Raw genomic sequence first — 17,246 nt, 5'->3', positions numbered from 1 at the left:
AAATGCAGGAAGATGCTGCTGTTGTGCAAAAACTTCTGCTTATTTTTAATTATTTTTTATTTCCTATATTTTCAGAAGTTAAAGCTGGTATAGCCCAGGCTGAGTCCAAGGACCATGAACCCTGCCTCCCCTGAAAAGTATTTCAGTTGAAAATCAACAGCAACAAAAATAATGGGGTTCAACTTGTCATATGGAAAAACACCAGGTAAATTTGAAAGAATTCTCAAAAGTTGGAATTAACTGAGAAAAGTTTATAGTATCCCCTATTTACTATCAAGAGCAATATTTTTAAAAAATAAGTCCTTTAAAAAAAGGGTATCAAAATATTGTCAGATATTTCCTCAATGGATTTCCAATCTGATTTAATACACCATAGAAGTTCAAGGTAGAGGCAATTTTAAACAATATTATTTGCTATTATTTTTTAGAAGAAACATGAAGATAAATTATTAATAATTACAAAATTAATGTTAGATGTTTGATCACAAATATTTATGTGATTAAAATCCACAATGACTATAATTTTGTGCTTTGTGAATTTAAGTAAATTGCGTTTCATATTTAGCAATTCAATAAGGGCCAAACAGAATTCTCATCTTCCTGATTCTGGGTGAATAAATCATTTTAAATAAAAGACAATGTTCTGCTATGACAAAGAGCCAAAAGATTACCTATAATTAAGAACAACAGTGCACTCCCAGTGTACTGGTAAGTATAACAGATAAACTCTGATTATACTGCACTTGCACAGGTTGTGTCAGCTAAATCTTTACACACCTACATAAGCCATGATATCAGCACTGCAAAACATAGGACCTAATCCTGTGAGATGCTGAGCACTCAGCTCCCCTTGGAGTCAAAGGGAGTTAAGGTCAATCAGTACCTTAATATGACCTGGTCCATAATTATTAATTGTAATAGATTGATACAAATATTCCTCTCTACAGTTAGAGTCCACCTTAATTAGTTTGCTAAATGGACCAAAAAAGTCTATTAGATTTGCCACTTTTCCTTATGATCCGCCATTCATTTATGTTCTCGCTCAGAATACTGTACAATCTATTCATTATTCTCACAAAAAAAGTATTTTAGGTCATAAATGTACAGTGCTGTCTCTACAAATACTTAATTTTCCTTCCAACTTTTAATTGAAAAGCAGCATTTCAATTCTTTAAAATGTCCTGTTGCTGGTCAAAATAATAAAAGGCACAGACAGGTGAAGGGACGGCACTTTGCCACTTCATCTGTGCATGGCCTCAGGCACTTAACCCCTCTTGACTCAATTCTCAGTTCTGGTTCTGCTCAGAGCGGATACAGGTAAGCAACAGAAGTGGCATAAAGCCACTCTATTCAGAGGCTGGCAAGCGGCTGCTTTGACCTCCAGAGGGCTACTTTGGCACGTGCCTCGTTGTCTATGGCCCTATGGACTATTCCAGCAGCCAGGAACAACCAGAGCACAGAGATGGTCTGACTTACTTTTTTGAGGATGAGGGTCCTGGTGTGCCCACTGTGCTACACTTATGGACCTTACACCTTACCCTTTACAACAAAAGAATTTCCCGGTGATTGGCTCCACTGCGTTTATGGCCTCTGCGCCAGTAAGCACAACAAAGAATTGCACCCTCAGTACCTCAATCTCTTTCCATCAGTTAAATGGAAATAATAATGCCCCTAATCTGTCTGACAGTACTATTTTGATTAACAAATGCTAGTACAGTATTTTGGAGATTTAAAGTGCTATGCAGAAGTGTTTGATTATAATATAATAGCAAAAATAGGTCACAATGTCATTAAACAATGACAGTAAGATACCACATCTATATCTGCAGGAAGAGAGTCCTTGCAGCTGAGTGATTCCACCCAAATACCTTGATTACTTACTTAGTAGATCACAAGGCCTTTTATATGGGTGCCAAGCCATCATTCCACCCACAAATTCTACACCTTGCACATCTAATGTAAATCTTGTGCCAACAGAAGTCACCCATTCTCACACTGTCCTAGCTGCGCCCTGCAAGACCAGGGTGCAGCAGGGAAGAGACTGGCTCTCCTATGCAACTGAAGTACCCATTAGGATCATGCAATTTCAGTGTATTATTCCATTCAGGCTTAAATCCTAGCACTGTTCAGGCAGAGACCATCATCTCTCTTCCAATGGATCCTACACCAAGCATGTCTACTCCGAGGACAGAAAGATATTTTCAACCTGAAAGATAGCACACAGTTTATTCCCCATTTCAGGCCTCAGTGCACTCATTTACCCCACAAAAAATTAATTGAAGAGACAAATAAACTCACCTTAGCAGGAATTTTGAACTGGGAATGTATTTTTAAGTGTAACGGTACATTGTGCTTTAATAACTACCATTGTAGATTTCTTAGACAAAAACGCCAATGCAAGAAGTTATAAAAAAAAAATGTTTCAAATGCATGTGTGCATCCCACTTCTTTTTTACTTTACAGCAGAATTTAACAAAGTGATTGCAAATGCACATTTTCTTCAGAAATTATCCAAAGAGTAACAGAAGTTCAATTACTATATTTCTTATATGAGAACTCTCCTGAGATTTTTGGTAATAGGGCAATGAAGGAAGTTTTTCTAAGCTATCAGAAAAATATTTGCTGTAGTAGCTCAGCTGCAAGAGATGAAAGCTTGAAGTATCAGGAAAGTTATATTTAGAAAGTCCTCCATGCATTCAGTTTATACAAAATAGATTAATTCAAACCATGATGTTTTCAGTCTATTTCATTTGGCCTGCTATTAAAAGTAAATAAAAGTAGTACACCAGTGAGAACCAAAATGGGAGCACTTGACAGGGAGGAGAGACCCCTCAACTCCAATTTCAGCACCTCACACCACTATCCTCCATGGCCTAGACAATCTCTTAGGACTCGATCCTACAAGCCCTTGCAGGGTGCAGAGGAGAAAAATCATTGACAGTACAAGGGTGCTGGAACTAGGGGTGCTGGAGGGTGCAGCAGCACCCCCTGGCTTGAAGTGGTTTCCATCATACACAGTTTTGTTCAATGGCTTTCAGCACTCCACTATAAAAATTGTTCCAATGCCATTGTGACCGTACAACCCGTGCTTGTGTGTGGCAGGTGTGCCAGCCTCAACTGCTCAGGGCAAAGAAATACATATCACACCTCCATATGGCCGGGGTTGTAGCACCATGCTTGAAAAAGCAGCAGTGTAACAGCCATTTTCTTGAAAAAATGGATAGTCTGGCTAGAAGCTGATCTTTCAGAGCTCCACCTGCCCCCAACCTCACAAGACAGTGAAGCATACTGTGCGCCAAGCTCAGCAGCCCTCCTTCTTCTGAGAAGCTCCCTTAGCCTTTCTGCCGCAGTTTCTTAACCTGTAAATGTAGGGTTAATATTGGGGATGTATGGGATCCCTACCCAATAATGCGGTAACGGAGATGTAGGGATTTTTGTAACATGCTTTAAAGACTGAAGTATTCTATAGAAAAAGACAAGTATTACGGTTACTAATTAAAGGAGAAAGTCAAAATGCATTATCGGTTTTAGCCATATTCCTAGGTTTTTTCTATCAATTAAATTGCAGAACTGTCCTTATGTTCCAACAGCCTGGAACAACCAATGCCTACAGTATTCTGATTTATTGTGGCCAACAAGTGCTATATGCTTTTATTTTAAAATGTATAATATTAAAAGATATCGTATTAAAGAAGTTCACGTTTTCTAAACTGGTTCATCTGAGAATCATTTGGGCTCAGCCGAAGACAACAACACCACAAGCCTTGGAGAACAGCTACTAAAATCATTTATACAACTGTCAAAACGTACTTACATTATTTCTTTCCATCATTCCTATAGATTATCATCTGGGCCAAGAAGACATTATTTCAACTAATTCCACAACAGGTCTACTTGGGAACTCCACACAAAATGAATTTACAACCATTGTTTTGCCAGTGCTTTACCTCATCATATTCCTGGCAAGCATCTTACTGAATGGTCTAGCAGTATGGATTTTCTTCCACATCAGAAACAAAACAAGTTTTATCTTTTACCTCAAAAACATTGTGGTTGCAGACCTCCTAATGACACTGACATTTCCATTTAAAATAATTCAGGACTCGAGACTCGGACCATTGCACTTTAACTTTTTTCTATGCCGATATTCCTCAGTTTTGTTTTATGCAAACATGTATACTACGATTGTGTTTCTTGGACTCATTAGCATTGACCGGTATCTGAAAGTGGTAAAGCCATTTGGGGATTCCAGAATGTACAGTATTACTTTCACCAAGATTTTGTCTGCATGTGTTTGGGTTGTTATGGCTTTTCTAGCGTTACCAAATTTGATTCTTACTAATGAATATCCAACAAAGAAAAATATAGATGATTGCATAAAACTTAAAACTCCCTTGGGAGTAAAATGGCATGAAGCAGTCATTTATATCAATACCTGTATGTTTGTAATAGTACTTATAGTACTAATAGGATGTTACATTGCTATATCCAGGTACATATACAAGTCAAGCAAGCAATTTATTAGCTCATCAAGCAGAAAACGAAAACACAACCAAAGCATAAGGGTTGTTGTGGCTGTATTTTTCACATGCTTTCTCCCATATCATTTGTGTAGAATACCCTTTACTTTTAGCCACATAGATAAACTTTTAGATGATTCAGCACATAAAATTCTGTACTACTGCAAGGAAATGACACTTTTCCTGTCTGCATGTAATGTATGTCTAGATCCAATAATTTACTTTTTCATGTGTAGATCATTTTCACGAAGGCTGTTCAAGAAATCAAATATGCGAACCAGGAGTGAAAGTATCAGGTCACTTCAAAGCGTCAGAAGATCAGAAGTGCGCATATATCATGAATACACGGATGTGTGAGGTTATCCTCACAGAGACTTTTGTTCATTTGCAGGAATATATTTGTAAAGCATGTAAATAATAAAATAACTCTTTTGATTATCTGTGTGCCTGACATATATTTAGCCAAACAAAATCTGAATATGCATATTAATTTAGTAATGACCAGCGGTTTACTTCTTATTCACTTCAACTTGCTAATAGCTATCCTTAATTTAAAAAAAAAAATTACACTGAACGACCAGGATAACAGACTCTAATATTCACCAAGGAGAAGTTTTTTAGGCCACCAGAAAGCAGCAGCAACTTAAGCAACAGAATTTATGTACCTTAAATTACTGACTAAGAGCAATCTCACTAACCCATAGGTATTATTATTCCTTCTGGCTTGAAGTTTGTTTAATTAGCTCCATTGACTATCCCACTTAAAAATTGGAAGGAAAATGTTTAATATCAACCTTCTTCTCTGTAGAAACGAGCAAGACACTAAAGGCAACATCTTACCCTAACCCAGTTAAAGGGAGGTGCAAGAAGGGGGGCAGCAGAGAATTCCCAGCTCACACTGTTAGTACTAAGCCAGATGGGTCAGTGGGATTAGAGGCAATATGTGACTTATTGCAGCCCAGAAACAGAGCAGAACGTGCACAATCCTGGCTGCCTGCACATATGTATGATGGCTGGACTAGGAGCATGCCCTGGGCACATCTGGGGGATAGAGCACCAGCCAGTACATTACTACCTGAGATCTTAAGAAGATGATAGGAAAGTATCAGGCCTGGATTCTGGAGTGACAGACAAGAGGCTCCATATGTTGTATTTTCACCAAACAAAGTACAGCATTTTGCCCCCGAAGTACAGCTGAGGAGTCAAATTCTTTCTAGCCAGCTAGCAGGCAAATAGTTATAGGGAGGGGATGGTTTTATCTAATTCCTGTGCTGGTGTATGATACCCTAGGTGTAATTCCTGCCTCCAGCTTTTTTTTTTTTTTTTTTAATTTTTAAATGCCTCAGATCAAATCATACAATGAAATAAAACTAAAAATATTATACTTCCCTCTGTGCTAGACATACAATATAGCAGTATGACACATGAAAGAAGACTAATAACTTCAGCTCAGTGCTAAGAAAGTCAGTTATGTGTGCAAGAGGTGTAGGATTAAATGTTTAATGGATGAGAGGCTTAGCAACGGATTCCTCTTAGTATACAAGTACACAAGTTACACAGCGCCATCTAGAGGAGACACCTTTTTCTATTTTCAATATATCTAGCTCTCCAAGATTTATCAAGTGCCAAACACAGTATTATCTAGACTCAAACCTACCATCTGAATCAAACAAATAGATCTTTTCATTTCATCTTGATTTATGGATTTCAGACTGATGACCTAACTTAATTTTGTGTCTGTGGTTTTTTTTAAACAAGGAAAGATTTATAGTAATAGACTTTAAAAAAAAGAAAAATACAAAAAAAAATTTCATTTCCCCAGTTGTCCCCACACCCATCCCCCAGACTTTACTGAGAAAAACACAATGAAGAAGTCATGGTTGGCAAAAGAAAAGATTCATCTGAAACAATCGCTTCTACTGAAAATTGATGTATGAATATTTGAACACTAAACAAAAAAGTTGCATAGGTTTCACACCGTTACCTTATGTGTGCATAGTACAACATGAACAAAAATTTAAGAAACTGCTCCTGTGAGGTGCTGAACAACTTAACTCCCAGTGATGACAATGAGAGCTACGGAATCTCAACAAACGTATGATTGGACCCTACATTTTCAAATCATTCACAGAAAAAGATGGCACTCTCTTCTTTACTATACTTTTGTCTTGTAAAATGAATACAGCGTCTATTTCGGCATACAAGTGTCTAGATATATGCTCACTCACACATGCATTTCAAGCTCTAGATTTTTTTGGCAAAGGCAAAATATAATATCGTGCATGCAAGCAGGTGAAATTCACCTTTTGGAGAAGAGCTCCCATAATGCCCTCTGTGCCATGGGATACACATATTGTCCCTTCACAGGGGCTATTACTCCAAACTGTGAAATACATGTGATCCAGAATAGTATAACAGTGGATGTGTAAAGAAAGAGCTGAGATAATTGGTGGGGGATAGGGGGAGGGAAGGTGCACATAGCATCAATTAGTGTATCAGAATGTGCCAAAATGAAGGGTGCTAACTAATGAATTATTCCAGATGAATGAAAAATATGTGGGGAATCCTTTTAAGTTGAACCCCACACAAAGTTTGTGAGCCAGCACTTTTTACCGTGAATGAACACTAACAAGCCTTATGTTTGTGAACTGGTCAGTCCATCATTTAATTCAGATGGTCCACACTCTAAAGTAACAATGCTCTTCTTAAGGGTACATTTTCAAAGCAACGTACAGGGTTTTAGCCACATGACACATATTGACTAACATATTATCCCCATACTAAGTACTATGAGCTACTTTTAAAATGCAGTCAAAATAGCAGTGATCTTACCTACCAATTAACAATTTGAAATAATTAGAAAAGGGTAAGTATACAATGCATCTTGGAGTTATAAGGGAGTTATAAGGAATTACTATATTGCATATTGGGACAAAACGCTCAGACACATTCTTAAATGAGGGTTAAAATGTGGCTATCAGAATTTGTCCTTTATCATATATTTTCAACACTATTGATATTCTGATTTATAAGCTTCTCTTGCATTTTTCCTGTATGTTTAAATTGCTAGTGCCATTTTATCACTGAGAGATAGAGTATGATAAAGAGGCTGTGTAAAAATCAATAATCCTGATGAGACAAAACACATAAGCTTAAGTTTACTTTGTGGCTAGAGAAGAAGCAAGTTTGGAATAGGGGGAAATATATATGCATAGATAAAATGAGCTCTGTAAAGAATGAATGGGGAATTTAAAATGGGGGCTTGGGTTTTTTAAATGACAGAATTTTTGGAATTGAGAAAGCACACAGACATAGTTATAAGCTATGGAAGAGACTTCATATCTAGATCCTCCTCCTTTGGAGGGTCTTCATTTTTTCCTCAGTATCTCGACAGTTATTTGTTAGGAATTCCATGCCTCCCTTGAAAACTTGTTTCATTATCTACAAATTTATTTCTATTCAAAATAAAATTTTCCTTCCTGTTCCATATCTGCTGATTACTGAAAATAATCCTCACCAGGACTCCTCACCACATGCACACTTCTTTTGTGAACTACTTGTACATACTCAAAGACCTTCATAAATCTTCACTCTTTTCTGCAGGCTATCCAAATTAAATTTTCTTTAATCTCTCCTCAAAGGTCATGATTAGTTTTTGCCCTTATGAGGATCCTCTAATTTATCAGTGTTAAATTCTGAAATACAACTCATCATAATCCTAGATTTTTTAGTTCTCTCTAACAACACTAGACAGTATGCTCCCATTCTAAATTCGTGCAATTGATTCATCCTCCTCAGATGAACAATGCTGCATTTGTCCTTCATGAATCTCATTTTATTGATCTCATCTCCCATTTCACTAGTTTATCAAGTCCATGCTAAATTTTTAATTGTCCTCTAAAGTGTTCTCTGACTTTCCCATGTATTTCCTACCATGCTAATTAGTTTGATCTGTGTTCATTTTCTATGCTTTTAAAAAAAATGCTTGATATTCACAGCATTATTCGATACCCCATATCAAGATGATAGCATACTGTGTCATTAAATTAACTTGCTTTTTATTTGTTTAGACAACTGTATTACCCATCTTCAAACAATTCTGCCCAAACTTAGTTTCTCAGGAAGAATACCATACCATGGGGAATGATGTTGAATACTTTACTCAAGTCAATAAATACCATATAACACATTGACTCTTTTTCTAGATAATTGATTAAATAGACACACAGTTATATTGGCTCATCAAGAACACACTAAACAGAGTGGACCTTCAGAAGTACCTGATAAGCCTACCCTCAGGGGCTGCACACTGGCAGATGAAATTCAGTACTGACAAGTAAAACAAAATTAAAAAAAAAAAAGATGCAAGCTTGTAAAAAATCATTTGAACTACTCATATCCAGGAGTACTAAATTAACTAATCACTCAAAAGAAACCTAGAGGCCATTATGGATAGTTCAGTGTAAACATCTTAATTCAAAAGGTAAACAAAATATTCAGAAGTATAAAGAATAGGATAGAAAATAATACTGAAAATATTATGTCGTCACCTAAACTCCTGGAATACCCTCACCCTTGTTCAGTTGTGGTCATGGTCTAGCAGAAATAGGAGTTCAAAGATAAGCAACACAAATTATTAGAAGCAGAGAGAGAGAGAGAGAGAGTGGAAAGATCAGAAATGTTACATTACTGAGGAGACTAATTAAATGGGACTGACAGACTTATACAAAATAATGGTACTGGGAAAATAAATTGGGTAGTTTTGTTTACCTTCTCTCATAATACGAGGACAAGGGAGTATTCAAATGAACTGAAAAGCAATTTAGAAGCAATAAAAGGAAATACTTTTTATTAAAATGCCTGTGGAACTCATTGTCACGACATGACTGAAGTCAAAAGCTTAGCAGAATTCAAAAGATATTAAACATTTGTATAGATAATGAGAACACCCAGAGTTTTTCCATTTTGACTCCTAAATGTAAATCAAACATAGCTGTACTCTTCCAAACTATGCTTATATGAGATGCTTCCCACAGTACTATGAGCAGATGTTCCAAATGCAATCACATATGATGTCTGGACTCAGCTCCCACTTTGTGTGGTCTGAATACACACAGGCTCTGCTGGGCTACTGCTTGGGTTTGTCTCAATGAGGCTTGTATGCTCCTTTGGGCTTCTTGATATTAGCTCTTCCTTGCAGGGTTCAGATGCTCTGATAGGCAACTTGGCATTGGCTTTTTTTGATTGTTTGTTTATTGTGGGGAAGATCATTAGTGGTACCTCCTAAGCCCACTCACTTAATATGCTGAAATGAGGCATTAATCACATTACATTGTGCAAATCTCTATAATTTGATCCTCCCCCTTTCCTACATGCTTGTGAGCAATGATAGAATTAACAGTGTGGACATTTAATGTATTATCATTGAGGAGTGAGTTAGTACCCACGGAGATGAACAGTACACCTCTCAGAGGTATTGTTCCAGGTTCTGCAAATGCAGGCAGAGATCACTAAAATCACTGACATCAGGACACATTTTTGAGGCTCTCTCAGCAAATATCTAGAGACTTACCAAAAAAAATAAAAATAAAAAAAGAGCTTAAGTTCTGGAGCTCAAGAAGCCAGCATGAAAAAGGTGCCAGAATGCTGTACCACTGTTTACTAACCCAATCAGAGATCTGGCATTTAAACAGGATATAAAGCCCCATACCTCAGCTCAAAAGTCAACCACTAACTTTGATTAGGAAGAAATGTTCTTCTATGAGGACACAGTTGTCCACTACAGGGTTTCTTGCATTTTCCTCTGAAGCATCTGGCTACTATCAGAGATACAATACTAGATAATATGAAGCACTGATCTGATCCAGTATGGTAATACCTATGTGTCTGTGTCACATTCCCTCTTTTCCCCCCGACAATGAAGAAAAATCAAGCAAGTTTGATAATATTTGGCTATTACAACTCCAGGTGACAGATAGCGTAACAGGTTTTGAAAAACGGGATCATTTTTCTTTTCAAATTAATTGATTTTATCATGACTACTGTTCTGTAATGCAGAAACAATTGTTGGAGTGATTTTGGTTTGGACATGGTACTTTATATATTTTTTTCTTTTCTAAATTGCTTAATTCCCATTTTACAAATGATCAAACCAACACAGTAATACCGATAACCTTATCTGCGGGCACACAGAGTCAGCAGCAGACCTGGCATTAGAGTTAAGAAGTTACCGACTCTTTTTTGTACTTAATCCACCAGACCAACCTGCCTTTCATTGCTAGTTCATGGTCTTACCAGCTGAAGGACTAAGGCCTTGTCTACACTATTGCTTAAGCTGGCATAAGTTGCGTCGCTATGGGTGTGAAAAAACCACCCCCAGAGTGATACAACTTACATCGACTTAAAGTGGTGTCTACACTACACTATGTTGGCGGGAGACGTTCTCCTGCTGACATAGCTTCTGCTTCTCATTAAGCTGGAGTAATTACGTCGACAGGAGAGAGCTCTCCCATCAACATGACGTGCCTTCACCAGATGTGCTAAATCGGCACTGCTGCATCGATGGCAGCGGTGCTGATTTAGCATGGTAGTGAAGACAAACCCTAAGTAAAAACAAAAAAACCAGCAGTAGTAATTAATTCCCTGGGCAGTACAGCTAATTGAAATAAAATTTTGTTCCTTTTTTCCATTTGAAAATTTCAAAATTTTCTCTGCCAACTCTACCTGGCAGAGATTACTAACATCACTGCTGATTGTTTACAGTAATTACTACTTCAGTAACCATCTGAAGTGTGAAATTGCTTAAACAACAGCAGTATTTCACACTTAACATTTAAGGAATGTAGCCCGTTTTTTTTTTTTTTTTTTGGCAGTGTTAAATATGCAACTTTATGAAACACTATCATCATAATGGAAAAAAGTAGCAGTCAAACTAAATTTGGCTACTAGGAGCAAAAGGGATCTGCTTGTTTGCATCAAGTTCAGTAAACTGTGTAATGTTTATGTGAATTTCCTCTTCTCCAATCATACGTATTTCAGTGGGGATTAAAGCAAATTGGTTAGAGTACAAGCAGTTTGTACAAAAATATCATGAGTCTAAACAGAAATCAATAGATTACAGGCCCCCATTGTTGAGTGTTCTGAGCGCTGGTAGTTTAAATGTATCTTATGCAGTGCACTTAAACTTCACAATCAGAAGGTGGCGATAGTCCACCATGCATTTGCTTTGCTCTACCAAAAAAAAAAAAAAAATCACCCTTTTAATGTAGAAATGACATCTAGTTGACAAAATCTGACAGAACAAACTTCTCTTAGGAAAATGCAGTTTCAGAAAAATCTAAGTTTTATGGGAGAATATCTATCTATTTCAGAAAAGTTTTTGACAGGAAAAAGGCAAAACAATTCATCTAAGCTTTCTCATTTCATTTCTACAATTCCAAAACATTCATTTTGACTTTTATATTAATTTCATTATGTTCATGTTATTTATATTACATACATATAAAATATATTATAATGTTGTAACATTATTAAAGTATCAGAATGAACTATTGCAGAATTTCCTTCTCACTAAAAATTTCAACTTTTCATTCTGATTCAAAACTCAGACAAGTTTTGAAATATCTGAATTTCCCACAAGAAGGAAATTCCATATTCTGATCAATTTTAGTAGAAACTGAGGTGTATACACAAGAAATTTAGGCCTGATCTTTTAACAGGATCTGACTAGCGTGGACCCTTTGGATCCCACATAGTTGTTGTAAAGGTTCATGCTAGCAGATCATGTAGAAAGATTTGGGCTTTAAAGACAGGTGTTTACCTTTCACATTTCTTTATAATGATATTAACAAGAGTTATAACTGAAAAAAAGTACAAGGGCTTGATTTTACAAGATAAGAAGCATACTTCTCAGCTCCACATCAAAGATCAGATTCATGCCCAAAGACTGCAACAGAAACAGGAAAAGAAGCTACACTGACTAATTTATTCAACATCTGATCTACTCTGATAGAAATAAACAAGGCAACATGCAGTAGGAGTACCCTTTGTTTCACAGTCTGAATAGTAATAATCATAATATTGTTTAAATTGTCTCCCAAGCTGTGCTAAACAATTATAGTTTTAATGTTATACATATACATCTCCTTATAATCTCTGCTTTGCATCATCTTCCATGCGACCCGTTGGCACTTAGAATAACCTGCAAGGCCTCCCAGTGACAAGCAGGTACATCTACCCCCAGTCTCTCCCCTCCAAGATATCTTGTTTCACAAAACCTTCCTATAGTGATCTCCTCATGTCTTTGTGTTTTTCTGTCCCACATCATACCATGTTTATAAGGGCCCAAATCCTCCATGCACTTTCTATTAGGCACAGCACCTGTCTCATTCACTGAATACCTTACAACTTCTCGCTCTTACAGAAAATAGCTCCCTTACTACACAACCCTCATTCTTCCTGCAAGGCAGGTGTCCCGTGGAGAAAAAAAGCATGCAATCACATCATTAAAGACTGCATTATAATATGTATGCAGAATAGGGATGAATTAAGGTTGCATGGGCAGCCTTAATTCTGGCACTTCCCATCTTTTGAGTGCTTGACCACAACCTTAATTATATTCTTTTAACACAGAATGCATGTATGTGTGTGTAATTTCCTAGTTTATTAAAATAGAAAGTGAAAAAAAATTCCATCACGTGGAATCATATTGATACCCACACACTGACCTGTGCCACTTGCACTAATGGAGGAACTGATTCCAGTTGTAAGTTCTCTTTTATGAGGACCAGCACTAGAGCGGGATGAAACGTTTTGCCAGATATCTGTTGACAGCAGAAGAATGGTGAGATTGAGGAATCCTGAGTTCCATTCCAGGCTCTGGATAGGATCATACAGTAGTGAGTCCATTTCCCCTAACCTTGACCCTTCTACCCCCTCCAACCTTGTCCCTGTGCTGCCTCTTCCTCATCCCTGGTTCCTTGTCCCAGTCCCATTCTCCTGGCCTGCCTATTACCACGCTCCACTCCTCAAGATTTTCATCCCTGTCCCACTCTCCTTGCCTTGCCCTCTGGCCTCCACATCCAATCTGCCTCTTCCTTTCCCTCCCACTGGCTCCCAGACCTAGTCTCCCTCCCTGGGCTCCTCATCCATTCTCTGTTTTCCCCACTGTCCTTCCTTGGCTCCTTAACCCAGTCTCTTTGCTCAGCCAGTCTCAGTCTCCTCCCCTTCCCCAGCTCCTCACCCAACCTTAGCATTCCCAACTTGCTCCCAGTCTACCTGCCTCCACAGACACACATTTCCCTCACTAGTTCCCAGTCTAGCCTCCTTGCCCAGCCAATTCCAGCCTTCCCTCTCCCTAGCCTCAAGTCACTCCCCTCCAAGCTTCCAGTCTCAGTTTCCTTGTCTCAGCTTTTGTCCCCTCAGCATTTGAATCAGACAAACTTCCTCCTCCATGTTGCCTGGTCCTACCCTAGCCCAGAACAGCCACTGCAGGGCAAGTCTGGCTTCACTGAAGTATCTCTGAGATGGAGCATGCACTGTCAACACAGGTAGGAGCTGAGGGGATTGAGCACACTCAGTCTACTCACACACAGGAGGCTCTGAGGGCATGGAGTACGCTCAGTGGGGATGGAACATGCACAGTCCAGTCACACACAAGAGCTGTGAGAGACTTGACCGTGCTCTGTGATCTTCACAGATTTTAGCTGCTAAAAAATCTAGGATGTTTTTACTGAGCACGTAACAACTGACTTTTCAAAGATTTATAACCCAGCCAAATTTGGGCAGATTTTCACAGGGATGCCAAGAAGCATCTTCCTAACACAAAGGCCATCCTCCTGCCAAATTTCAAGTCCCTGCTCCAAAGAACAGGTACACTAGAGTTCTTCAAAGAAAAGGACACTAGAATATTTCTAATATGAGTAAATCAAGATATTTTCCATAGCCTCGTTCTCAGAAACGGCTGAACCATTTTGGCTGACATTTCTGGAGAAAAAAACAAAGAAAAAAAAATCATCCTGATGCAGTATCTGGCATGGAAAATCTCAGCTCAAGTGTTTGAACTTTGACAAAGTTCTAAGAAACTGAAAAGCAGGGTTCTTTATGGGAAGCGTTGGGCAATATTTACAGGAAATGTTATCAGCCCCCACATATACATAGGTCATCAACAGCACATATACATTACATTCTTCTCTCTCCTTCTTTGTCCAGGAACAGAGATGATTAGATGATTGTATGATGGCTGAGGATCTGGTACCCATTTGCTTGTTGATAAAAGCCACTGCCAAATTATCGTAAAACATCACCCTTTACATCTCTCTGATTAGGATTTGAGTTAAAGCTCTTAGGACATAGCTGTGTGCCCTGAGTTTGGGCCAACTGACACTTTGTTGGAGGTCTGTTCTTCCATTAACTTTGGATTAGTTTGTTCCCTAAATGAGCTTCCCTGTTCTTCGAGATGGCAAAGATTTTCTTCACTAAACTTCTCCAATTCTGACAGTCTGTGTCCTTTTAAGTACCCCTTGCCAACAGGACAAGGGAGTGCCAGGATGATGAGTCCTAGAAATTTAGAAACTGCTGGAAAAGACACATGTGGACAGTATGCTAATGCAAGCGACCAATGTTCTGATCCAAGACCTCAGACCTCTGATAGACATGACTGGAGAGCAAACCTTGTGCCCATCAACTTCTGAATCCTGTCCTCCAGTAGAAATAAACTTCTGTGAAGATTGAGATCCATGACGAGTCCTAAAAATAACAGACTTTGTGGAGTCATTCAGCTCCTAGTGGTGCTGACTAATCCATGCTGTTCCAGAATAGAATCTGGGCTATGAGACAATTACTTGGAGGCCTTTTCCAGGCAGTGTGCTCCAATGACCAAGTCATCTTAGAATGGGTATACATGAGCCCTTTTCTGGCTGAGGAAAATACAATGTTAACTATACTTTGGAAGATATTCTTTGTGAGAGGCAGATGGGCAACAGGTAAAGCAGAATACCAGTAACAGTGTCTGTAGCACATAAAGCGGAGATATCCCCTAAGGGAGGATTATATAATAACCTGGAGATACTTGCTATGAAGAACACCTGGCAATAGAGAAATTCAAATTTCCTTTTGGGAATTGCTGCTAACATGGTTTTAACTTAGAATAAGAGAATCATAGAACTGAAGGGACTGCAGGAGGTCATCTAGTCCAGTCCCCTGCACTCAAGGAAGGACCAAAGTATGCATCAGAGGTAGTCCAGGCTCAAAGCTCTCCATAAAAAGACATACCGAAGAGATTTAACAGAAGTAACTAGTTTATCACTTGTACTCTGTTACTTGTGTTGTTTTGTTTAATGTTTTCATTTCTTCCTTCTAATAATAATAGCAGGCATGGTTAATAACTGTGATTATTTTGGTCGATTTTCATCAAGGTCTCCTAAGGTATGTAAAAGAACCACAGTAACAAACCATGGGAGTCACACCCCCTAAGACCAGGAGTTCTCAAACTGGGGGTCGGGACCCCTCAGGGGGTCGCGAGGTTATTACATGGGAGGTTGCGAGCTGTCAACCTCCACCCCAAACTCCGCTTTGCCTCCAGCATTTATAATGGTGTTAAATATATAAATTATAAACACTTTTTTATAAGGGGGGTCGTATTCAGAGGGTTGCTATGTGAAAGGGGTCACCAGTACAAAAGTTTGAGAGCCACTGCCCTAAACAGAATCATAGAAATGTAGAGCTGGAAGGGACCTTGAGACGTCATCTAGCCAAGCCTTCCATGCTGAGACAAGATCAAGTATACCTAGATCATCCCTCAGCAGGTATTTGTCTAATCTGTCCTTGAAAATCTCCAAGACAGAGATTCCACAACTCCCTCGGAAGCTATTCCAGTCCTTAACTATCCTTGTAATTAGAAAGTTTTTCTTAATAACTAATTTAAATCTTCCTTGCTGCAGATTAAGCCCGATTTCTTGTCCTACCTTCTGTGGACACGGAAAACAACTGATCGCCATTCTAACTCTTTATAACAGATCTTAACATATTTGAAGACTTATCAAGTCCAACCTCTGTCTTCTTTGTCTCAAGACGAAACATGCCCAGGTTTGTTTGTTTTTAAACCTTCCTCATAAGTCAGGTTTATCATTTTTTTTTCTCCTCAGCACTCTCCCCAGTTTGTCCACATCTTTCTTAAAGTGTACTGGACACAGGACCAGATGCAGTACTCAAACAGGCTTCACCAGTCTCAGTTACCTCCGGTGTCTTACATACAACACTCCTGTTATACATTCCAGTATGACATTAGCCTGTTTTGTAACTGCCACACATTGTTGGCTCATATTCAATTTGTAATGTACAATAACCACCAGATCCTTTTCAGTAGTACTACTGCCTAGCCAGTTGTTTCCCATTTTGTAGATGTGCATTTGATTTTTCCTTCCTAAGTATAGTACTATGCACTTATCTTTATTGAATTTCGTGTTGTTTTTTCAGACCAAATCTCCGATTTGTCAAGGTCATTTTGAATCCTTATCCTGCCCTCTGAAGCGATAGCAACCCCTCCCATACACAATATTTTGTTATACACAAATTTTATAAGCACACTCTCCACTCTGTTATCCAAGCAGGGCCGGCTCCAGGCACCAGCCGAGCAAGCTGGTGCTTGGAGCGGCAGCTTGTAGGAGGCGGCATTGCACCCAATCCTAGGGCGGCACAGCCGCCTTTTTTTTTTTTTTTTTTTTTTTT

The 17,246-nt window shown here is 38.5% G+C and overlaps 2 protein-coding genes across 2 annotated transcripts in view; one reads left to right on the top strand and one right to left on the bottom strand.

Moving 5' to 3' along the window:
* MED12L (mediator complex subunit 12L) overlaps nucleotides 1–17,246 on the bottom strand; it is a 322,140-nt gene that overhangs the window by 147,569 nt on the left and 157,325 nt on the right. The window lies entirely within an intron of this gene.
* GPR87 (G protein-coupled receptor 87) lies at nucleotides 172–4,877 on the top strand. Its single transcript, XM_024203010.2, has 2 exons — nucleotides 172–205; nucleotides 3,841–4,877. Exons 1-2 carry the CDS (start codon nucleotides 172–174, stop codon nucleotides 4,875–4,877), a joined length of 1,071 nt encoding a protein of 356 aa, XP_024058778.2.

The sequence above is a fragment of the Terrapene carolina genome, unplaced genomic scaffold (assembly GCF_002925995.2).
Source record: "Terrapene carolina triunguis isolate 2854851 unplaced genomic scaffold, T_m_triunguis-2.0 Scaffold88, whole genome shotgun sequence".
NCBI lineage: Eukaryota > Metazoa > Chordata > Testudines > Emydidae > Terrapene > Terrapene triunguis.
Note: the sequence above shows the minus strand (reverse complement) of the source record. Positions and strands in the feature narration are given on the sequence as shown.